The sequence below is a fragment of the Pelodiscus sinensis genome, chromosome 13, assembly GCF_052426305.1.
Source record: "Pelodiscus sinensis isolate ZL-2025 chromosome 13, ASM5242630v1, whole genome shotgun sequence".
Classification (NCBI taxonomy): Eukaryota; Metazoa; Chordata; order Testudines; family Trionychidae; genus Pelodiscus; species Pelodiscus sinensis.
In genome coordinates, this window is record NC_143064.1 from 15,417,662 (window position 1) to 15,441,952 (window position 24,291).

Here is a 24,291-nt window from a genome sequence, read left to right on the forward strand (position 1 = left end):
AACCAAGATGGGGTTCATGTCTGGCTACAATAGGTCAGAGCCTTTTTTTCTGCTTCTTGTTAGCAGACTTACCCTGTGTAAATCTCTCCTAGCACCTTATCAAGGGGGAGTACGCCTTGCCTCCCTGGAGCAGCCCTCCCTTTTCCAAAGAATGCCACACAAAATGCAGTGAAAGGTTTATTCTGTGCCAGTACTCTCCTGGCTTCTCTAATGGTCCTCCCAGCCGCCAGTGGGCAAGCAGTTGATGGTTTAATACCACCCTTGCATGAAACACCAGCACACAGCCACCCACCCACGGTTGCCGCTCTAATACCCACAGTAGCATCTTCCCACCCACATACTAGACTGCTAGCTGTTGACCGAGCCAGCAAATAAATAGGTGTCCTGTTTCAATTGCTAGACTGTTAGGCAAGGACTTGATTTTATCAATCTCAGGCTAGGACATCTGGATTAGAAGGGCCCCAAGCTCAGGCTCTCCACCCGTACCATGTATTTATCACTGGTTACTAGTCAAGCATGAAGGATACAACAGGGGGGCTGGTCTAACAAACAGCTTTATTTAACACAATACCAAAACTAATAGGACACCTTGAACTGGCAAACAAAACATAAAACCCAGTTGTCAAAAGCAACACAGTGGCATCAAGCCAGAACCCAACCTACAGATAACAGAATTGCGCAAATTTGATAGCATCATGCTCTCGATTGGAGGGGAGACAGGAAGATACTGCAGGAACAGGAGGGACAGGATAGAATTCGGGGTAGCAGGTCATTGTCGTAGGCGCTCAAGTTGGGAGGGGAGGAGCGGAATTGATCTTTTCTTCAGCTCTCCCCTTCTTCACTCATTGTCATGTATGTAGAATGTGAACGAGGAAGGCAAAGGACAGGTGGTTGCAAATATTCCTGCCTTAGCTGTACTGCTGTTGCCCTGACCTAAATAAAATACACTGTGTGGCAGCAAATGCTACTGGGTGTGGGGAAATAGAGTTGCTCCAACACTGGGGTCCGTCCCTGACTCTCTGGTTTGAGATTCCCAGTCTCTCAGTGGTAGACAAGCAACCGGGCCCTAGTGGCCTATTGAGCTGATCGAATGCCCCAGCTGCCTGAAAGGGTCACAGTCAAGCTGCTGCTTCAGCACTAGAGTCGCAGAAAGCCCTGAGGGATGAGTAAGTACCCCCTTAAGTCCTTTTGTTGCCAAGCAGATTAGGGTCAGGTGACCACACTTTTTCCCACCTTCCTCTTCCGGGTTTAGGATAGTGACGGAGGCTGCCTTAGAGGAAAAATCAAAACGAAGGCCACAGAAGCACTGGTGCCCCTCCCCCAACAAGGGGAGAGAGGGTGGTAGCAGAAATTCCATGTCTTTTTTGAAATGCGAGTTGAAGACAGCGATGGACACTGACATAGTGGAGTGGGAGTCAGACTTATTGGCCCCCACTCAACTTGTGGGGAGACAAAAGACCTGAAAATTTAAGTCTCAAATCTGCCATAGGAGCAAACTTCTGGGGTTCCAGAGAATGGGCAGGTGGCTACTGCTGCCCTGTATATGAAAAAGCCAATGCCTACATTGTTATTACTATACATAGCCATGAATTTAGATTGCATACATATAGGCAAGAGAACAGTATCTCTGTAAGAGATACAGGTAATTGATAATATAGTCAGGGTAAGGTACCCCTCCTGCGATAAAGCCTAGTGATATAAATGCGAATAGGTGCCTAAAATAATGTCCACTTGCTGATATGACTGATGGCAGATCTGACCCCTCTGTGATACTCAAGAGTTATTGGACACTGCAGGGCAAGAAAAAAATGCATTAGACATCCATGGTCCCTTTCATCTGTGACCCCGAGTTCAGTTCCTCAAGTCAGGAGGCTTGGATATAGTTCAATAAAGCAGCATCAAGTCCTTTGCAATAAAGCTATACAGCTGCTGAGGCCCTCCTGGAGCAGGTGAAACCAGGGAGCAACAATCAAGAAAAATGGACATTTTAGGCTGATTGGAAACACAGAGCTGTCCTGCTACATACTGCAGGTTTGAAAAGGAACCACTCCTTGTAATGCAAGGCCCACTCAGGGTATGTCTACCCTGCATTAAAACTCCCGTGGCCCATGTCAGCTGACTCAGAGTTGCAGAGCTCAGGCTGCAGGGATATCAAACTACAGTGCAGGTGTCTGAGCTCTGCACAAGACCATTCCCAATATTGTAGTGCACTGAGTACAATTCTGCTCCAACTGTATCTAAAACCACCTCTTAAGCAACCAGTTTGTTAGCTCCTTGAGAAGTCACTTGGAGAAATTTCAATTCACGGTTACTCTCCAGTTTAGACAGCTCACGTAGTTTCCATAACTTTGTCAGACTTCCCTCAACCAACTAAGCATCTAGTTCAAACCAGATTTTTTCCCCACTTGATACAGCTAGTTACAGTACTATTTAAAAGCAGACTACTATATATAAGATGAAATACATAATAAATACATGACAGGTTGTTTCACACACTTCACATTGACAGACCCATTGCTCAAAATGAGCAATGAAATGGTGTATTTAAAGTTGCACACAAATCCAGACAAAAACATTTTTAAGGTTCAGATGAGTTTAGTGTAAAGTAGCTAACCTCAAAAGCAAAAACAAACATCCCATAAAAGGCAAAGAGCAAAATTAAGTATTTACATTCAGTTTTAATAACCTGCAGTTGTACTAACACCCAAGTAAATTTAATTACTAGCCTGATACTGCCTTCTTAAAAAAAAAGGCAGCTAAACAATTTTATCTTTAAGTGCAACAAGTTAAAAGAAAATCCATGTTGAATTTATAGAACTTTGATCCACAATACCTTAGATGCCAAACTGTAATTCTGTATTTTCACCTGCAGTTATACTATCTTAGGCTATGATCCCCTAAACCATGGGTTCCCAAACTGGGGGGCGTTGCCTCCCGGGGGGGGGGGGGGGTAGGAGAGTGAAGAAATTCCAGAGGGGGTGCGAGGCGACCCAGCCCTCCCCCGGCATCAAGTTTTGCTGCCCTGCTCAGTTCCTTGCTCAACAAGTTTTTTTGGGGGGGCGGGGAGGCATGAGGGTTTTTCAAAGATCAGAAAGGGGGGCATGTGGTGCTGGCAATTTAGTAGGGGGCACTTTCTATCTCAAGCCAGGACTGCTCTAAAGTTCAGGACAAAGTCAAGGGTGTTGAGAGAGAGAGAAAGTATTTAGGATGAGAGGTTTAAAAAAAAAAAAAAACCCCACACAAACTCTCCCCCATCCTCACGCTGTGTTTTCCATTAACAAACCTGTGTGATCCTTCTGACCAATGTGGTGATCTCCGCATCTTCGCTGCATTGCAAAGCGGCTTATCGACTGAGCTGCATACATTTCCTTCTGAGAGAACACATGACGAGAGGATGGACTGATTGAGGGGGAACCCTTAGCACAAACAACAGCAGGACATAGCTGGGCTTTTGCATTTTTTTTAATTGAAAATTTACATTGACGTTAGAAAGGTATCACACTTTAACAGTGCTGGTTCTCCAATGTTTGTCAGGTAACTATATATGCAGTGCAGTCACTCACACTTCCATTTGTAAAAAAAGGAAACAAAAAAAGAGAGAGAGACAGTAGAATACAGTTCGGAAAAACATGCAGTGAATGTATCAAGGGAGAACAAGACAAGCAAAAAAGTTCTAGGAGAGGTGTCAAATGCATTCTAAGGACACTGCATTCTAGTCACATGGTATTTGGAAGGCGTATTCTCAGCCAATTACAACTCCACCACTTTCATCTCAATAACTAAGGATAAGATCATTCTCTAACTAAAGCACACAGGGAAAGGTCAGACTATTTGGGGTATTTTACAGAATAAATGATTAACATTAAAAACAATCTCACTCAACCCTGTGTCAGTCAGGTGATACGGTTTAATAACGTGGAGGAGGCACAAATGACACTAATGGAAACATTTCATTTTGCTTTACTTCTTCGTTAGAATTAAGTATTCTGTGGCCGGCTGTCAACGTAACAAATCGCACTTCATTTCTGTTTTCTTTGCCATCGAATACAATAGTTTTCAGAACAAACCAACAAACTCACATATGGAAAACACCCCCGTCAGGCTTCCACAGATCCTTGGAGGGGGATCCATGACCCTTCTAATAAGCCCAATAAGAGGAAAAAACATGGCGGTAACCCAACGTTTTGAAAATTTGGCTACTCAATCTAAACATCACATTTCTGTTGCTCCTCCAAATTTTTGTACACGATCAGCTTTCCCCAAGATTGTGCTGTCTTGTCACACAAAATACAAGACACTTCAATTTTAAATACCATGCAAGTCAGAAAGGAGCTTCTTTCCAAGACACTAACACTGAAGATTTGGTTTCCCCTAGACATTAGAGGATCCCTAAACTCTTCTACAAGTGGAGTCTTCTCCCTCAGTGCAGCTGGCGAAGACAGATTTAAAAAAAGCTACAGGAAGAGAGAAAAACAGGAGATCATCAAAAAGGAGAAGGACATTCAATAAAGAAAGAGACTCAACATGAAAAACAATAAATAGAAAAGAGCTGGGCACATGCATCATTTCTAAGCAATTAAGGATCCTGGAGGGGCTGCTCAAAGTGCTTAAAGAAAACCAGACAAGTTACAAGAATGTTTTTAAAAAGTTTAATAGCATTAAAAAACAAAAGTCCAGTGATCTAAAACAAACCCGCAATGCAGCAAGTGAAAGCAAGATGAAAAGCCCCTTTCAGCGAATCCCTAGAACCCCTGACGAAGTGAGACTGGCGTATTTCAGAAAACATGCTTACACATTTCACAGAGCTGAAAGACGCAAAAGCTTAAAATATTTTTAAAACATTTAAAAAAGAAAATCAAGGCTTTTTGGAGGGAAAAAAGTGTCTTTACAGTGAAACAGGACACCTGAGACAATATAAATAAATCACAATTAAGCGTTTTAATAGTCTTGATTTCTAAAACGAGGCCACACCTTAGTTTCATTTATGGATTACTGTACAAGGTTAATTGACCACTTGAGTTACTAAGTGGTTGGTAAGAAGGCTCAATACACATACCACTCTAGTGCTTTAAATTCAACTCCCCATGAACATTATTTGCTAGCCTTAGAACAGGGATAGGGAACCTCAGACTCAGGGACCAGATGCGGCCCCTCACTTTCCTGGATCTGGCCCCCAAGGCTCAGGGAACCCTCCCCCCCGCAGCATTGGGGAGCCTGTGCTTATTCTCCAGCCCTCTCACTGCTGCTCCACCGCGGGTCTGGAGAACACAAAATCTATTAGGCTGGGCCTCCCTAGGGTCAGGTGAGAGTGGGGAAAGTGGAGAGTGTCTTTCTCCTCCTCAGTCAGCAGCCACTTCTCACTTGCATGTGGCTCCTGACGGATTTTTCTGTGGGTCAATGGCTCCCAACCCCAAAAAGTTCTCCACCTCTGCCTTAGAATAATACTTTTTGGAATGCCTTGCATCAGAGTATACTTCACTACTGAAGACTAGAGACTATATACACCCCTAGAGCCAGGAGTTTGTTAAAAGATTTGGGGTAGTATGTGGTCCAGAAGCTTGTTTTGAATATAAAAATCATGGTTCTCAGTGGAAACAATGAAAAATTTACCTGAGTGGTATCTATCAATTTATATCAGTACGCAGATGAGCCTCTGTTCATTAATGTGATTTACGTTCTGGCAATAACAAAGCTGTCACAAATACGCGTGGGGTACCAACGAACGGGAGGGGTTTGGGGTGGGAAATGGGGTGGAGAGTAGAAGGAAAGAGGGATGTTTGCTTCAAACTTTGTAACATTCACAATTCAGATCTTTCTAGGTAAAGTCATCTCTCAGCATACAACTTTGTATTGAAAGATCATCTTATACCCAGAATGGCCATGTAAGTGTGCTTATCTTACATGAGTTTTAAGTTTCAATGGATCATAAAAGCAGCATTTACCAACACGGACCCTGAACCTGCAGTGGGATGTGTGCTGGCAGACTGCCACAACCAGGTAGCATCAGTGCACACAGGATCCAAAAGCCAGATCAAAGTAGTAGGAATGTCAAATAAGTATTAAAATCCCCATTTTTAGGCAACATGACTTGAGAAAGATAATTAATATTTTACAACAGTCGTATCAATACAAAGCAATACAAGGAAAGTTCTTAACCTCTCAGTCATACACCATAATCAAACCAAGGTGTTGTTGTCTTCTTAAACTCACCAATAAATATATTTTAATCTGTACTGTTATTTTGACAGCACAAAAAAAAAAAAAAAAAAAAAAAAGAACCACAACCCTTAATATTTTAGGTTGGGGGGAAAGGGGAAATCTATTTAATGTTATTTAAAAAAAAAAAAAAAAAAAAAAAAAGATGTAGGGTTAACAGTGTCCAAAAACCTCATTACCTTTTTACATGGTTTAATAAAAGCAATAGCCATCAGTACACAGTAAAGACAGACTCATGATGAATATAGTTAACAGAGCAGTTTTGCATAGGAAGGCTAGGACTGAAATATCATGAGAAGCTGTCAGTTTCTACTAGAACCTCCAATTTAACAAGTAAATGAAGGTCCATTCCAGCCCACTGTATTCAGGGAATACTATTCAGTACAGAGCCATGGGTTACTGTAAAAGAAGGGCAAAAAAATGTAATGTTAACCAGAATTCACAGTCTGAGGAAGACTATAGTAAACATTTCCCCAACATATACAAGACACTCATATGCAGACTGCGTTAAGAGGTATGTCTAGGGGTCAAAGTGTACCTGGCTACTGGGTAAAATGTTAGCCTCACTGAAGTCAGTGGCAAGAGTACCATACTTCCGTGCAAATTTTGCATTGAAAAAATCTTTTGGTGAAGAGAAAACTTCAGCCACATGGCAGCATTGCTCAGGAACACACATGTTGATCATTTCTCAGCAATACTTTATGTATTAAAAACAAAAAAATATTACAGGTCCTGAAAAACAAGTCACATGGAAATATTGCAACATATCTTTCTTCATAAACACCAGTTTGTTCTAGCAAGTAAACATGGGTCCAAGCCATCAATGTTCCCTGAGTTAAGATCCAGAGTTTGTTTCAACCCACTCAAATTCATGGAGGATAAGTTCATCAGTGGCTACTGCCAGGATGGGGAGGGAGGGTGTCCCTAATTCATTTTCTAGAAGCTGGGAATGAGTGACAGGGAATGGATCACTGTATGATTACCTGTTCTGTTTATTCCCTCTGGGGCAGCTGGCACTAGCCACTGTTAGAAGACAGGATACTGGGCTAGATGGATCTTTGGTCTGACCCAATATAGTCATTCCTATGTTTATCCTAGTGGTAGAGCAAGACAATTAAGAAGGCAACCTAGACTGAATCAGATCTGAACCTCCCAAAATGCAGGAGCATTGAGATCTGACATTTTCGTTCAGTGGGGAGGGATAGCTCAGTGGTTTGAGCATTGGCCTGCTAAACCCAGGGTTGAGAGTTCAATCTTTGTGGAGGCCATTTGGGGTAAAAATTTGTCAGGGATGGTATTTGGTCCTACTGTGAAGGCAGGGGACTGGACTCAATGACCTTTCAAGGTCCCTTCCAGTTCTAGGAGATAGGCAATCTCCTTTAAATTTAAATTTAGTTCACCAGAAGGAAAGGGAAGAAACCACAGTGGCTGTGGTGCAAAGACTGTATCCTGATTTGGTTTTCCCCAAGTCTGGGGGGGGGGGGGGCTGTTCCATCCGCTGGGTTTTGGCTCAGGCCCATCCCTACTAGCATTGCAAGTTTTGTAACAGTTACTTCAAATTAACCATATCAAACAACAGCACATCTAAATAATGATGGATTAGATGTTTATACGTGAAATGAAAACAAACAAAAAAAAGAGGAAAGCCTCTATTCTAGGCAGCCACATGTCATCAAAATGCACGACTACAGCATTCACAGGCAATCTGTGATAAGGCTCAGGCATCATGGCACTAAGTGCAACCAACAAGCAGCCGTGCTCTCTTACCATGCAGTTGTGAAACAAAAGTAAGAAACAGTCATAACAATTTAGGACAGAGAACACTAGTCACTTGGCAAACGTGCTACTGATCCAGGGAACAGATAGCAGCGTTTAGCATCTCTTGTCAGTTCCACACAGGTTACTGCTGGGTTCTTCACCAAAAAACAGCCAAGAATGCAGCCTCTTTTGCTTTTTTAAGAGTGATGAGAAGGAGAGAATGGGAGGGTGATAAAGATGGGCAAACAGGCACAGTGGCACAACAGCATGTTAACAATGTGGGGGCATTCGGTTCTGGTGCGAAGGGAAAGGTTCTACAGGAAACCCGAACTGAAAATGAAAGAAAAAAAAAAGGCAGATTAATGTTTTTATGGATTAATTTTAAAATAAAAAATAATATGGTTCCAAACATACAGGACAAATGAAAGTGTTGCAGTGTGTTGTTAAAGTTTAATTTGATTGATTATGAGACATGCTTTCTACACAGGCACACACAAGCAGTGGGATGAACCAGGCTTCTATTTAAAACAATCCTTTTGGATCTCTGCACATAACAGGATGGATAATCGGTGGACCATTTACATCCTTGCAAAACAGTGACACCCTTTAGAGATCAGTAAGTATTGTGATTATTTTCTGAATTGTTGAAAAAAAATCAGATATCCATATTAAGCTCAGCAAGGACAAATGCCCATTCAAAAAGGCACTGTCTGCAATTGTGTCTTTTGAACAAAAGAACTTTATTGAATTCAGAGCCCAGCACACAACTGCATCCAGTTACAAGGACTGCCACCAAAGGCAATCCAAAACCAACAAAAATCAGTAATGTTCACTTCAACTGCATTTTAGCTCTGGCTTTGTATTCTGCACTAGAATGATCATCACTGTTCTTTGGTCTTATTTTTCATGTTCAGATCCTGGAAGGAAAGAATTGCTCTTTTCTTTGTTTTACATCACTCTCATCAGCAGTAAGAACACTCATCTTGTCAGAGGCTTGTGAAGATTTCTTTGGATTATTTTAGCAAAGACACTTCTGGAGATCTTACCGTTAAGAGGAGCTTGGTAGACACATGAGCTTCACTTACAAGTTAACATTTACTTTCTATTCTAATTACAATTATTTCCTCCCTCTCTGAATAAAACTAGAACCAGCTTTTCTTTCCCTGTTTAAGAACAGGCTGTGGATTTGTTAATAGCTAGAACCTACAGAGAGAACTTCATTTTAATAGGTTTTAGTGAGGGCGTGTAGAATGGTCCAAATGGAACTAATACTGATTCTCTTTATAAAAAGTGAGTAAATATTATTATTTTAAAGGTGCAGTCTGAAATGTTAACAGGGCTGACATGCCACCAACACTTGGACAATAAAAATGGTTGATTTGCCAAAGAGCTAGTTGTTTTATTATCTGTCTTGTAGGAAATTGAAAAACCCACATATGTACTCATAAATGCCTGTGCTTAAAACAAGTAGACAGCTGTGAACATCAGTTTTGTGTTCATCTATCCAATAGAGACATGGGTGCCTTCTGTCTCCTTCAGCTGACAAGTGCATTTCTTAAAAGTTGTCTTTTATATGAATTATCCTCCTCTTTATAACATAAGACCCCAAATGCTGAAAGCACTTGCTCACCACAAGTTATATTCTCTCTGGTCAGGCACCAGAGGACATGCATGCTCATACAGACGATGAAGCTTCCCTAGTGCTAGGCAGCACATCTCATTTCCATGTGGTAAGAATAGATGTTAGAGACAGAAGAGACCCATGAGCTAATGATATTGCAGTGAAGACAAACCTGCTTGTGCAGGATGAATAGTTTTGCAAGCTTGATTAAAATTCCTTGAGGACTAATGTACTAAGGAGGAAGCACTTTTGTAGCCTCTTTGTTGAAACATGCTCTTTTATAAGACTCTAGCAACTACCTTAAACCTGAATGTACATGGAATGGCCCAGAGAGGGGAAGGGAATTCCAGGAGATGGTTGGTTTTAAAAGATTGAATGCATCTAGGGTGGTAATCCTTTTCACCAAAAATCCTAGTTTAATATTAAAGATTACTGGCATCTCTTGCTCGATATGCAAAGCATAAACAATGTTTCTGATTTCTTAATATCAATTATGGAAGTCTGCAGCCTGTGATCCTGGATCATTTTAGAATCTGAATTGGATGTTTGTCTTACTTGACAATAGACTATTTAAAAGTAATTAATGCTCTGTGATTATATGATGCCTTTAGATGAATGAAGGCTCACAGTTCAGAGACTTTCAATGTTTTACCTGTGGCCTGGCTGAGAGTCGAGAATAAAACTCAGTTTTGAAACCAAGTCCTGCATTCTCACCAGGAGATACTACCACCACACCCCAGGTGAAAAAGCCAATTTTCACCAGATATCTTGATTCTATCATCACCATAAGCATTTCTATAACAACTATTACCATAGTGCTGGAGAAGCCTACATATTTAAAGAATAAGCTAAATGGCTGTCAAGTTCAGAAGGAAATGCCCGTTATGCTTATTTAGCTCTGTCTATTAGCATTACAAATCAAAACAATTCTATAGGCATAATCTTGCACATTACTTTGCAGCATCTTCAAAGAACATATAAAATTACAGTGCATAGGTGAAGGGTGTAACAGTGTTTGCACAACTATAGACAGGTAATACATCCACAGCAGGTAAAAAGGGCGAGAAAATGCACTGACTTTAAGTTTGTGTGTTTTTTGTTGTTTTCAGGAACTCTAATTAATCCCACTGCAAGATCTATTTTAGTTAATAAAGCTTACCAGGGCAATGTACCTCATGCACCATGCAGCAAACAGCAGTTAACTGTAAAACAGCACACAAGTAAGAACTACTGATGATGGAATGACAATAGAAAAAGAAATCAAGTCATGAATTAGTGCAATCAATAGAGTTTGAACTCCATAAAAGAAGCGAGACGTACTGGGAAATAGACAGTCTAGTCTATGTTCAGCCACTATAAAATGAGTTTAAATACTGCGTAAATATAATCCATGGCATGTTATGGAGATTTCTGATCTAAATACTATAATGGAACATATAGGACAATATCAACTCTAAGATTTAAGTAAACAGCAAAGCACAATATCACATTTAAAGACAGCTTTTGTACCTGAGAGCAGAGAATCCTCTTACTAAATTACTATCATCTTCAGTGCTCAGTATGGTGAGCGCTCACTCTTGATGGTGTTTTCTGGGTCCCTGAACTTTGCAGTGAAGATAGTACAGGTTGAACCTCTCTACTCCAGCACCCTTGGGACTTGACCAGTTCCGAACATGAGAATTGTTCAGACCATAGGAGGTCAATATTGTCTAGCAGCATTACTAACACTTCTACTGCTTAGTGGGCACTTAGGGGTAAATTAGAACTAAATAACAGCACAGAACACTGAGAGCTAGGACTGGTGGCTGTAAAACTTTATGGGACTGTGGGAAATCTGGCTACACCCATGAAAAGTGAACATCTGGCTAACTAAAATCATTCAGGACAGACGTTTCCAGACCAGAGAGTTCTGGACTAGAGAGGTTCAACCTATACTAAACCCTTTTATGCCTAATCAAGCTGAATGCTAGAAATGACACATTGGGAAAGGGACAGTCTCAACACAGATACACAGAGCATGCTTGGGTGCTTCTGGAGTTGTTTATTCTGTAGAGACATATCATGGAATATGATAATCTCTCTCTATGCTGCTCTGGCAAGATCAATCTTAAGGCAAAAAAATCTTTAATCCACAGTGAAGATCACCATGACTGTTCTGCACGTAAGATTTCTATGGATGTCTGTGTGTTCTAAATGTGGAACACATGCAAAACATGCAACAAAGTGTGATATAAGTTACAAGACAGACTTTTGTCCTCTACACCACTTAATTCCGTCCTGGTCACCTCAGTAACAAGCTGTTGAGGAACTGAAGGGAACTCAAAACAAAAATAAAAGTGAATAGGAGGCTGAAGGAACCTCCAAGAAAGGAAAGCACAGAAAAGCTAATCAGACAATAGCCACAGCCTTACAATGCGTGTGCAGCCCACAGTAAAACCAAGATGATAGAAGTTTAGAAGAATTAAGCTAAAACATAAAATGGCATATTAAATGTTGGACCTGATTCTTTACTGCTGAACGATAGTGATCAAACTGCTACAAAAAGTTCCAAACAAAGAGAAGACATCCTTTCATGACAAACGTTCTCATCTGGCTCCTTGGCCATCTCCTATATTCCTCATAGTAATGGGACTAATTGGGTTACTTAGGACTGCTTACTGCATGCAGAGTTAATCTTGCATTTGCACAGATGGTCTATGCATTTGCACAGGTGTCAATCGTGGAAGCTATAAAAATGGATTGTTATATGCATAATGCTCCTAGTACACACAAGATGGCAGTGGAACTCTGTTTCAGGTAATGTACCATCACAGAGAGAAATAACTGGCCACTTTTGGGTGGAATGACAGGTTGCCTAAGTATGGATGACTATGTTGCTCTCTAGTGGTTGCAGACTGTAGGTCATGGACCCAGTTCTCCACTCTATTACACTAGCTTTCCCAGCAAAATAATACCACTGAAAGCCTGCTTTCGATCTTAATCTCTTCACCTATGTTGAGTCACACACCAGGTTCTTACATTTTCCCCACGGAAAATATTATTTAGCTGATGTTGCTCTAAAGTAGCTAGAATTCACTGAGTAACCAATAAATGTCTACAGATCTGCATGTGTTTGTGGCAGTTGGCTTCAATGGAAAGTCTCCACAGTGTAACCAGGAGCTATACGAAAAGCTCTAAACACTGGAAAAACTCAACTCTCTCAGTTTTAAATGAACAGGTAAATGACAGACGAGAAGCTCCTTTGTTCATCTTTTGCTACCTCCTCTGCTCAAATCCTGCTCTAGATGCATGGTACATCCAAATGGCTCCAGTGCTCTTCTTGCTTCTATACCTAACTACAGCAAATGGAGCTCTGTGTGAGACCCAACATCTGGCACCTCTTTGGACCACATGGAATTGTTCTCCATCATGGTGCTCCCATGTTGTCCACAGGAAAACATGGGAGGTCCCTGAACAAGCACTACATCAGGCTAGTTTTGTTTTGAATGCCATGGCATAGATAGGGAAAAGACAGCTGAATGGTACCCCAACTAGGCCTGGTTTAAAGCACCCATCGGCTAGTGGCAGCCAAAATACTATGCAGACTAGTTAGCACTGGGTTCCTTGGTCTTCAAGATGAAATGTGATGGTCAACAGCTTCATGTTACTATTCAGCCATATTAGGGGCTGAAAGTCTGTCTCACTTCACCTTTAGGAACTAATAAAATAAATTCATTACCAGGAAGCAAACACCATCAGGTTAGCCACTTACTTTTTTCTCTCCTTCTCCCTTTTAAGAGTCTGTGATCCTCCAGCCTGCTGGGCCTGAGACTGGAGCAATTCAGCTGCCATCTTCCTTTGTTTAAACGCGTTTACTTCATCGTCCAGAGATTTCTTCTTGTCTTCCAGCTTCTTTTTTTCATCCTGATGCAGCTTCTTGAGACGATCAAACTTTTCATGCAGCTAGAGCGAAGAAGAACAGAGGCAGATCATTCAAGCAGAACAAGGCATTAGCAGACACTCCAACACGGAGGTACTGTATTGATTCTTCCTCCATCTGACTCTGCTTGGGAGAACTGATTAGATACCACAAGCCAGTTATCGTAGGTCCATAACAACATGCTATACAGCCCATGGAAATCAGGTGCTTATTATAGTAATGTCAAGAGCAGCAGTGGGCAAAGAACAGCCCGCGAGCTGGATCCAGTTTGCCAGGATTAGCCCCTGACAGGCTACCACTGCTGTATTCACCTGTCTCTCTACAGGTATGGGCAATTGCAGCTTCTGTTGGCAGCGAATCACTGTTCCTGGCCAATGAGAGCTGTGGGAAGCAGTGTCCCGATTGGTGCCACTTCTCCCACAGCTCCCATTGGCTGGGAACGGCAATCTGCAACCAATGGGAGCTGCAGTCACCCATACCTGCAGAGGCACAGATGAACACAGTGGTAGCAGCATAAAGGGGCTAACCTTGGTGAACACCAACATCTTGTTAGCCACCCCTGTCCTACAGCCCCCATTGTGCTACAGAGTAGTAAACCGTCCTTACCCCAAAACATTTACAAATCCTAGGCATTATTTTATTAATATATCATTGAGAAAGGTGTGGATAAAGTGGGAAAATTGGCAGACAATGTAGAGTTACAAAACGTAGCAGTCAACTCCCCTTCCCCGCCCAAAACAAAGGAAAAACAAGGAGTCCTTTGGCACCTTAATGACCAACACATTTATTTGGACATAAGCTTTTGTGGACTGGAACTCAGTTCATCAGATGGGTTCTTGCCTTGAAAGCTTATGCCCAAATAAAAGTGTTAGTTTTTAAGGTGGCACAGGGCTCCTTATTGTTTTTGCTGAAACAGACTAACATGACTATGCCTCTAAAATGTGTTATTTATTTATTTCAATCCATTTACTTTACTTTCTAATAGGATCTTTGGGCTATTTTTTGAAAATTTTCTGAAGTACCTACTTAACTACAGAGGTTGGTAAATTATAGGTTTTAGGCTCCAACAGCCAGATATAGATTACAGCTATCTCATGCCATAAACTTTATTCTTACAAGCCATCACATGGCAAGATTTATTCCCCTTATGATGTGCAGGAAGTATGTATGTATGTTTAAATTCCTAGCACATGGGGAAGAGAGACTGAAGATTCCATTTCTTTCAAGGCCCTAGTTTCACTCCTGGCACCTTGGCGCACACACAACTGACGTGGAGGGGAGTTCAATAAAACAAATGGAAAGAGAACAGACCAGGGATGACAACTGAACTAAGGGGTCCGAGTTCTCCCTAGGCCATGTACACATAATACCTTAAATAAATACATCACTTTCACTGTGCTATGATATTATCTGGTAGCCATCACAATAGAAGAATGTTGCATTTTCTTATGGAATAAAAATGTTACAACCAGGTTCCCCCCCAACTCCACAACCGACTCCATTCTGAGCAAGTCACTATGTGGAGAGAACGTGGCCTAGCTTCAGAATGGCAATTTCAGCACTAATGTTCCTGAGGTGAATTTAATGCTCACAACAGCAGAGGACTGGAGACAGACAGAGCCATCTTTACCTCTTTTTCGGCCTCTTTAAGTTCTGCTTCTTTCTCCTTGACTCTCTGGACGAACATTTGCCTCATCTCCTCTTCCTTTTTCTGTAGTTCCCCCAGAAACTCATTCCTCTTGGCCTCATAGGTCTCTTGTAAGCTAAAGAGGGGAAAAGCAACACAAATAATCAGTGGTCTAACTTCTGCTCTCAATTCGTGCATCTCCATTAAAAATCATGAGTGTGACTGTACATGGCAGTGCAGAATTTGACCGTGTTGCTCTAATGCCATCAGTCATCTTCAGACATCTCCCTCACTTACGGACCATTGGGGTTCTATGTGTGGCCTATGAGACATTCTGTTTGCTGCTACCCACACACAGGGTTGCCAGATTCTGTTGGCTTTTGTCCACATAATTTTTTTTCCTACTGGTATTACAAAAGTGATATGCATGTAAAGCAAGGGCACGTAAAGCGAGGTGCATGCTGATTGCACACAACATAGTGAGAGCTGTGCTCTCCCTCTGCATCCAATCAAAGCACTGCTATGGCTCAATCGGCACACCGTACAAATTCTAGGCACAGTAGCGCAATTGGAAAAACTACCCTATTCTGGGAAACTATCTTGTTACCCACTGAGATGAAGAAGGGCCACTTGTGCAGCCCACGCACTAGCCTAGATTGCCCCTCATGGTCTTAAGAGAAGGGGCCAACTCTAAACCCACATCCAATCACCCTTAGGACTCTGGAGAAGTTTGACTCCTGATCCAAACTTGGCAGAGTAGGTCTGTCTCATTTTGCAATGGGTTTGGCTGACTGTGGGCTGTGCCCACAAAAGCTCATGATACCACCTACATGTTTTGTTAGTCTTTAAAGTGCTACCAGACTATTTGTTGTTTTTTAAGATTATCCTACAAAGACTAACTCCGCTACCCCCTGAAGCTGTTCAAGAACAGTCATCTGCAAATGAATGCCCAACATACCACACCCTCCTCAGATGTCCAGCTTGGAGCAGGAGCAGTGCCCTTTGCTTCAGAGATGATAGAGAGCGTCAAACATTCCAGTTCTAGGAGAGTCTCACATCCCCACCATAAGTCAAGCTTTGTTTCTTGTGCTGCTTTCCCTTCCTCTCCTCCCTACCGCCTGACATACATTTTCCCTACCCAGTCCTCCTCACCCAGGCCCAGTTTCCTTCCCCCACTTTTCCTATCCACGACTCTTTGAGGTGAATGGAAGGCTTTCAACTGATTTCATTGGGCTTTGGATCAGACCTTCACCATTAAACCCTTCATCCACATATAACATGCTGCTCGCTAATCCATACATTTCCAAGGGCCCTTCCTGCCATGCAATTATTAGTTCTGGTCATTATCACAGAGCTTGAATGGATGGGCAAATTACTAGCCCACTACTGCCTGGCTGAACTGTTCTAGCCTCCTAACTTAGCTGTGACTGGATGAAAAAAGAACAGCAGAAACCACTACTGGATACTCTTGTGACCAGACTGACAAATCGGTCAGGCAAAGCATTTAAAGATGGACATTTATTCAAAGGGAAACGACTACACCATGCCTTGCAGGGGGTCCCCATGGGGTAAGAGGCTCCTCAGCTTCCTAAGTGAGATTACTTCCCATACTTCTCTGCTTCTGGCGTTCTCCTCGTCAACCCCTCCTCCACCCTGCACCTCATTTCATTCATGCCCCATGCTACACTGTCACTTCGTTTCCTTACTTCTCCTTCCCCCACTTCTCTCTCTCTGTGGTGGAACCTCCCACTGAAGTGTTAAGGAGCTGCGGTGGCGTTACTCAGCAGGGCTGTGAGCAGAGTCCAGTTAAGATTCCAAAGATCACACATTTCAGGAGGTTCCAGTTTTCTGCAGAGCCAGATCAGTCAGTGTTCCCTGTAAGCTGAGCGCTTGGGAAGCAGCCCAGAAAAGATTCAAATGTCACTCAGCTGACTAGCAGAGCACCTGGAGTCAGTAGCATGTGTTTCTACTGGCGGTGCACATCCCGACACATGCTTTGGTTCATATAATATTTATTCCACAAGTGGATGGGGGGGGGGGGAGGAAGGGAGGGAACATGGCACTATACAGTGCTCGTCATCCTGCCTATGCATGTCTCTCAAGCTCCTTGCTCTCCTACAGTCAGTGCTCCAGGGATCGTACCTGAATGGCTTGCTGTCTGGGTCAGTGTCTTTAAATCCCATTTCCTCCAGTTTGCATCGCCGGTACAGCTCATAGTGGCGCGTGTGGGTTTGCTCACGAAGATCCTCCATGTTCACACGGATTAGCATCTCTCTCAGCTTCACAAAGTCGCAGTGAGTTTCATTTTCAACTGTTCAGAGTTGCAAGGAGGAGTTACACAGAGACATATGCACACGTCTTCTCCGGAGACCCTCTCAGCCTTACCCTGCCCCACAAAGGGACTTCAGTAACCCTTTCTGGCATGGAAAACAGCTTCTTTTAAGAGGAGTCCCAAGCAGTGATACACCAAAGCAGTTCTCAAACTGTGCTCTGCAGAGCCCCAGGGGCTCTGCGAGGTTGACAAACCGGAAACATCGATAGGTACAACACATACAATCAGTGGACCGCTGGGGCTCCGCATACATTTTTATGCATGTAAAGGGCTCCAGAGCCCCAAAAGTTTGAGAAGCGCAGCACTAAAGGATTCAAAGGCACAGAGGTGCCCAACAGCAGAGCTACAACAAGAGATTGATGTGGACTCAGTCCTGCTTCCTCTGGTGAGATCACACTGCCAGTGGGGAGAACGGTCACAGCATGCCCAGCCAACACCGGCAAGCAGCACTCACCTTGCACTGTGCCCCAGGGATACTGACGGATTTTCATCATTTTGTTTCCTATTTTCTGTTCCTCTGTGCTGCCAATCACTGCAAACGGCAAGTGGGCCTGAAACATTTCAACAGGCCCATATTAGTCACCTTTCACTGGTCCCAACTCAGCCTCCCATCCCATAAATCCGGTCACTAAAGTGGGGCAGGGCAGTGGCTCCAGGCCATGACAAGGAAGAGCTGTGGGGATTTTACTGTTGCTAATTGTTACTGCTCTCTAGTCATGACCTCGCTGCCCCAGCTGAACCAGCACAGAGTTAGTGCCCGGACACACATGGGACCAACTCTGCTATTGGTCCTGCCCTAGCAGGCTCACTCTGACTGAGGGGTTAGTTCTGGTGTGGAACCAGCAAGACACCAATCGGTGCTTCCTTTGCTTTCTTCAGCTCTCAACACATTTTCCCTCTTTAAGACACTCAGGAACTCAGTACTCATGAATGTGACCATCTTGGAGGTTGTTCTACAGAACTCTAGCTATAGGACAGAAGCAGGCCCTTCCCTGCTGACATGTCTATGGGGGTAGATCAGTCTCCATTCCCATTCACACCTTGGTCCCCGCACTGAGCCTGCCAGCCAAGATGCCAGCCGTGATGGTTTCTCTCAATGTGGACAAATGGCTATTGTGAGCCGACATAAAACTAGCAAGATGGCAGCAACCTGCAGTTACCATGAGCTGCAATGCATCGGAACCAGCAACCTAGAAATAAAAGGGTTGCCCGCTACCAGAGTGATCTAGTCTAGCACGAGAGCCTTTAGATCCAACTCGGCAAGGAGTCTTGTGGCACCTTCGTCAGTGGGTCTTTGCCCACGAAAGCTTATGCTCCAACACTTCAGTTAGTCTATAAGGTGCCACAGGACTCCTCGCCGCTTTTGCAGATTCAGACTAACACAGCTACCCCTCTGATACTAGATCAAACTCGATTCTCTAACGGCTTTGAATCCACTCACTCAGCCTTTGAGTTCATGAGGGGTATTTATGAAGTAGCCAATGGCAGCAATTGACTCACTCAACAATATAGGAAAGGAAAGAAACCCAGGTCAAGTTAGGGAGACAAACCAAGGAGACATTTTGAAAGAGGACAAGAGTAGGAGAATGGAAGCAGTGCTCTGATTAGCTGGGATGTATTAACTTAATTTTCCTATAAGCACATGGACTCTAGGGTTTGAAAAAAAATGCAGGGATTAATCCAGCTGAAACAACCCTAAACTGCATCAGTTTACCTGCTTACCCTCAACGAAAGCACGTTCTACCCTGCACTTGTACATCTTGTAAACTTCGGAAACATCCTCTCTGCATGGCCCTTTGTCTTTGCTGTGCCAATTTACACCGCATGGTCTCACTCACTTCCCAGGTGTGCAAAAAGGCCAATGAGGGCTGCTCTCCACTCCAAAGCAGCAAGCCTGAAAGATTTGAGAATTTCATCCTTCTTTTCATTTTGGGATATTGGCACCCCACGAGTAACAGAACACAGCATGGCCTAAGAGACCAAATATAGGGTTTGAAGCCACTTCCAGGGTGTGTCTCTGACTCTGCTACCAATTCCTTCCTGGACTCTGGGTAAGTCACATAACCGCTCAGTCTCAGCTTCCCATTGTAAAACGGAGACCATATCTAACAACCTCAAATGGTTCCTGTGCAAATTAAAGATTGAAAAATATAAGGAGCTCTATAAACGTTAAGCTGCTGCTCCTAGTCAGCTTGTAGGAGCTCTTCATCCCATCCTCTAAAACCTTCCAGAAAAGCTGTAGCAGCTGAACTAAAAATGCTGTTCCCTTAGTACTTTATTCTGTCTGCTGTGTGACGCATTAGACCTGAAGGGTGGGCGGCGGGGTGGATAGGGGAATATAGCACATTCTGCGCTACAGTGAACAAATCACACTCTGTATTTCACTGTTTAAAATAAGCAGACAGCTCCTTCTCTCCCTCCATCGATCCGTAGGCTAGATACCATGCGACATTTGCTAGTAAGAGCCATTAAGCTGAACTGAATTCTGAGTAATTAATGTAGCCATGGGATACCAATTATACCAGTAAGATCAATGACCTTGGCTTTGCTTATAGGAATAAAGAATAAGGATTTAAGATCACAAGTAGGTTGAAAATTTGTTTGGATTAGTGACAAGAATCAATAAGAGCACAAAGCACACAGAGGGGAATGTGGAGAGATTTGTTTTTAAGTTGAAAGGGCTGTATTAGAGCCAGCTCAACCCACTCTCTGACACAGAGCCAGAGACCCGTCCTTCAATCCCTGAGTAGCCATGAGATACAAGAATCTTGGTGGTGCAGCAGGTCGAGTCCCTAGAAAAGGGGAGGAAGCATCAACCTGTAAGCATCACTCTGTCACCACTTTAGAGTCAAGCCTCAGTTCCACAGGAAACCATGGCCAGCCCTAGTTAGCCTGAAGGGTGGCCAGATATGATTGGGGAAGTAAGGAAGAAGTATGTACACAGGGTGGGGAAGTCTCAGTGCATAGAAGCTCCCCAGGAAAAGTGGGGTGGGCGCAGTGGTGCATGGAGAATAGCTAGTATGTTAGTGACTGATCCTGCCATGGGAGTTTTCCTATTGGCTTGAGTAAAGCAGGATTGAGTTCCTAGTAATTTTAATGGTGGTAAGCTTCAGATAAAGGATTAGAAGCTTTTTTCCACCTGAACACATCAGTGACATAGAAACCGCCACATGGGTTTAAATCCGGCTACTGAGTAACAAACAAAACACACTACAACAATGCCTGTTTGTATCAACAACAGACTGAGATGAGCTACCTGGCCTTCTCCTGGGCCATGCTGCTCTCATCCTGATGGTCAGAGCAAAGGCATGAACATACTGTACAATCAACCAATCAATCTAGTCTGAGTACTGAGATGGACCCTTAACTCCACAGGGCCAGGCAACTGTTCAATCCCTTAAGAATGTTCTGGGCTAGGTTCTATGTGGACTGACACCTCTACAGTCTCACTGAAATCATCAGGCTTGGAAGGGTGTGTGTTAGTATAGACGTGGGCCTATTACGTTCAATTTTAGCTCCTTCTGCACGAAGAAACAGAGAAAACTTTAGGAAGCAAAGCAGCCAAAGGGAAGAAATGCAACCTCATAGCTGGAAAGTAGACAGCTGCTGGAAATTAGCTAACGGCGCAGGTCTGGAAATTCAGTGCTATACTTTTAAAGAAAACAGATAAACAGTTATTGAACTGGAAACATTTGTGTGTTCTCATTTAAAATGTATTTATTGTTTTCAAGACAGAAAAATGACACACACCCCCAACCCATTCAGTCCAGAGACCTGAAGGGAAACATCTACACATGAAAGTGGAAGGAATTCATATTAGCAACTGCCCAGAAAAACAGGATATTGCCACCTACAAGATCATGAATGGGAGATTTGTTTCCTACAGCACTGTGTAGGAACAGCCAAATACAGCTTCCAGAAAACAAATATTTGAAAGAAAAGATTAAAAAAGTAACTGGACTAAAAGAGAGTAATGAGGTAGATCAAGGACAGAATTCTCCCCTCAGTTACACTAGCACAAGTCAGGAATAACTGACGATTTTAATGCAGATATACAAGTGGAGTAACTATCAACAGAATGTGCCATTTATGCTGAGTTCACCACCATGGTACAGGTAATCGTCAGTCCACATTAACTTTCTTTGAACAACTGTCAGAAATCACTAATGTACAGACAGAATTGTTCTTTCACAATGGCCAGTTTATAAACAGCAGTTACTGCACAGTGCTAGAACTTTACTGGGAAGTCTCAGAGCTGGCTCCCAGCTTTTTACTGAGCTTCTTGGAAAGAATCAATTCAGAAAGATTTTAACATTCACTGCAAGAAACCTTCCGATTTTTTACAAAGACTTTCTTATGATATCCTGTCTGTTTCAGATCTAATGTTCTCTCATCACAGGAGAGCTTTACATTTTACTTGTTGGCTCTTTGCTTTCAGATAAATAACCCAGAGGTTTTGTAACTTTGTTACCAAATCTGGATGCTTATACAGGTTGAACCTCCCTGGTCCAGCACCCTTAGAACCTTCATTATGTTGGGCATGTCACTTAACTTCTGCTTCACTTTCCCAGCTGGTTTAGAGGGGTAGCCGTGTTAGTCTGTAACTGGAAAATCAAACAACGAATAGTCCTGCAGCACCCTGAAGACTAACAGGACATGTAGCTTTCGTGGGCACAACCTACTTTTTCAGATGCATGGAGGTTGCACCAGCTACATGTTTTGTTAGTCTTTAATGTGCTGCTGGACTATTTGTTGCTTTTTAAGTTTTTGCCAGCTGGATAATGCGATCTTGGAAAAATGAATGTGAAGTGGAAAGGCAGGGGAGGAGGGCCAGCCTCTCCGCTGGGCTCCACTCCCCAGCCTCAGTTCCTGGCTGCCCCACCACCCTGCTGGCACTCCCAGCAGCCCAGCTAGCTGCAGGCTTTGCTGCCCCATGAGTTCCAACTCTGCTAGCAGGCTCTGCTCTTCACCACTGGCAGCCTCTGCCACTGGGGCTCTCTAGTCCCACAACATCCAGACCAGAGAGTCCTGGACCACAGAGCTTCAACATGTACCCTTACTAAAACCCTTTGAACTTATCCCTAAAATGAAATACGAGACAGGTCAACGTGTAGTGACTACATGATTAACTAATAAACTCGGGCTTATTGGTTAATTCTATCGACTGCACGTACTTCTCCCCACTTTGCTGCCTCTGTATGATAAGCAATGAGGGGGGGCAGGCAGGAGCCATCTGCTCCCACACCGCTGCCTCTATTAGAGGCAGCAGCGCTAGGGGGAGGGAAGGGGCACAGAAGGCTGCCAGACAGCAGCCTCTATCCATGGGGAGCCTCATGCCACTGCAGACAAAGACTACTCTGTGGGATGTCAGCACAGTTCTTGTCCGCAGGGAGCTCGGGCCCACGGGGACAGGGGCTTCTGCCGCCCCGCACTGCTGCATCTGTATCTGATGGAGAGGCAGCAGTGAGGAATGGCAGGAGGCTTCCCCAGGACTATCGAATAATCTTTTAATGGCTAAGATTTGATTCAGTTACATGATTATTCAATTAATCAGTATCTAACATCCCTATTTCATATGAGTAAGCAAAACACTTTGCAAACAAGCCTCACAACATCCTTATCAAGTATTCAATTATTGCCCCCATTTTACACATGAGTAAACTGAAGTAGCTTTTCTAAAAGTCATGCAGCTACTGAATGATGGAAGGAAGGACTGCAACCCCAGAGTTCTGGCTCAAAAGCCTGTACTCTGCCCACAAGAAATCACACCATCTGTTCGAACTATTTTATCATCTGGCTGTTATTTTAATCTTAAAAGCAGAGTATCTTCTATCACATTTCTAATTTTAGTTTATTTGGATTTTTTCAAACTATCATAACAGAGGGGCCCAGGCAATGTTCCTGGCACAGTCTTTCAAAAATACACTAAACAAGCAAACAGCTCTGTCACTTCCTCCCGATCAAATCAAGTAACCTAGCAACAGCATCGACATAATGAGGATTAATTGATCATGTCCGTACAGGAGAGTTTTGATTTGCACAAATATGAATGATCTAGTATTTTAAGAGAAACGTAATTCTGTCCTTGGTATGTAGATCTGGAGAGAAATGAGAAGAGGAATGGAAGGCCTCTCCGTCTTTTAGAGAAGTTTTTAAATAAGCCAATCCTATCTTCTGCTCCAAATGTTAATTTAAAAAGTAAAGAATCTTTCTGCTTTTGCCTTATGCATTATTCTTACAGGTTTCAATCACTCTACCAAATTATCTCCAGCACCTGAAATCAAAGCAGATTTGCTTTATGCAATTAAATTAAATTATTATAATCTATCTTCTCCATGTTTGATAAAATACTGGAATCAAATTCAGATTCCGTCCTGTATAATCATCGGTCCTCATAAACCCGGCAATTATAATTTCCATCGGTGTAATGTGAGAATTTAAATCAGAGTCTTCCTCTTTGATCAGCTGCTGGCAATTTACAGTGTATTTAAAATCTGTGAGGGCAACTCCCATTCAAGAGAAATTAAAATGACCAAAGCATAGTGACTGATATTTACCCCTGACCTTAGTATTACTAAGAAAGTGGTAGTTGTTCCTCGGTCAATTTTTTCCCCAACAATAGTTCCAAGGAAGCAAGATCCAACAGCAAAACCATTCAAATAACAAGAGCAAGCCACAACAGAAAGTACAGACCAGAGCCACTCTAAGCACACACCCGTCTCTAAAGATTCTTTCCACTTCACATTTTTCCAAGTAGACATTATGCAGCTGGGAAAGTGAGGCAGAGGTTAAATGACATGCCCAACATAACGGAGCAG

At 42.9% G+C, this 24,291-nt stretch overlaps 1 protein-coding gene across 5 annotated transcripts in view; it reads right to left on the reverse strand.

Moving 5' to 3' along the window:
* Positions 1-3,944: 3,944 nt before the first annotated feature.
* SEPTIN6 (septin 6) overlaps positions 3,945-24,291 on the reverse strand; it is a 46,399-nt gene continuing 26,052 nt past the window's right edge. For 2 of the 5 annotated variants that reach the window (XM_075941002.2, XM_075941004.2), the window contains exons 6-10: positions 17,928-18,024; positions 17,284-17,452; positions 15,145-15,277; positions 13,347-13,537; positions 6,341-6,615 (exon numbers count right to left, since the gene is read on the reverse strand). In XM_075941002.2, the coding sequence (XP_075797117.1) occupies positions 6,591-6,615; positions 13,347-13,537; positions 15,145-15,277; positions 17,284-17,452; positions 17,928-18,024 (615 nt within the window). In that variant the 3' untranslated portion in view covers positions 6,341-6,590. Of the gene's footprint in view, positions 4,455-6,340; positions 6,616-8,150; positions 8,305-10,754; positions 10,798-13,346; positions 13,538-15,144; positions 15,278-17,283; positions 17,453-17,927; positions 18,025-24,291 lie in introns of those variants that run through there. The other 3 variants (XM_075941007.2, XM_075941006.2, XM_075941005.2) reach the window with 3 other exon arrangements.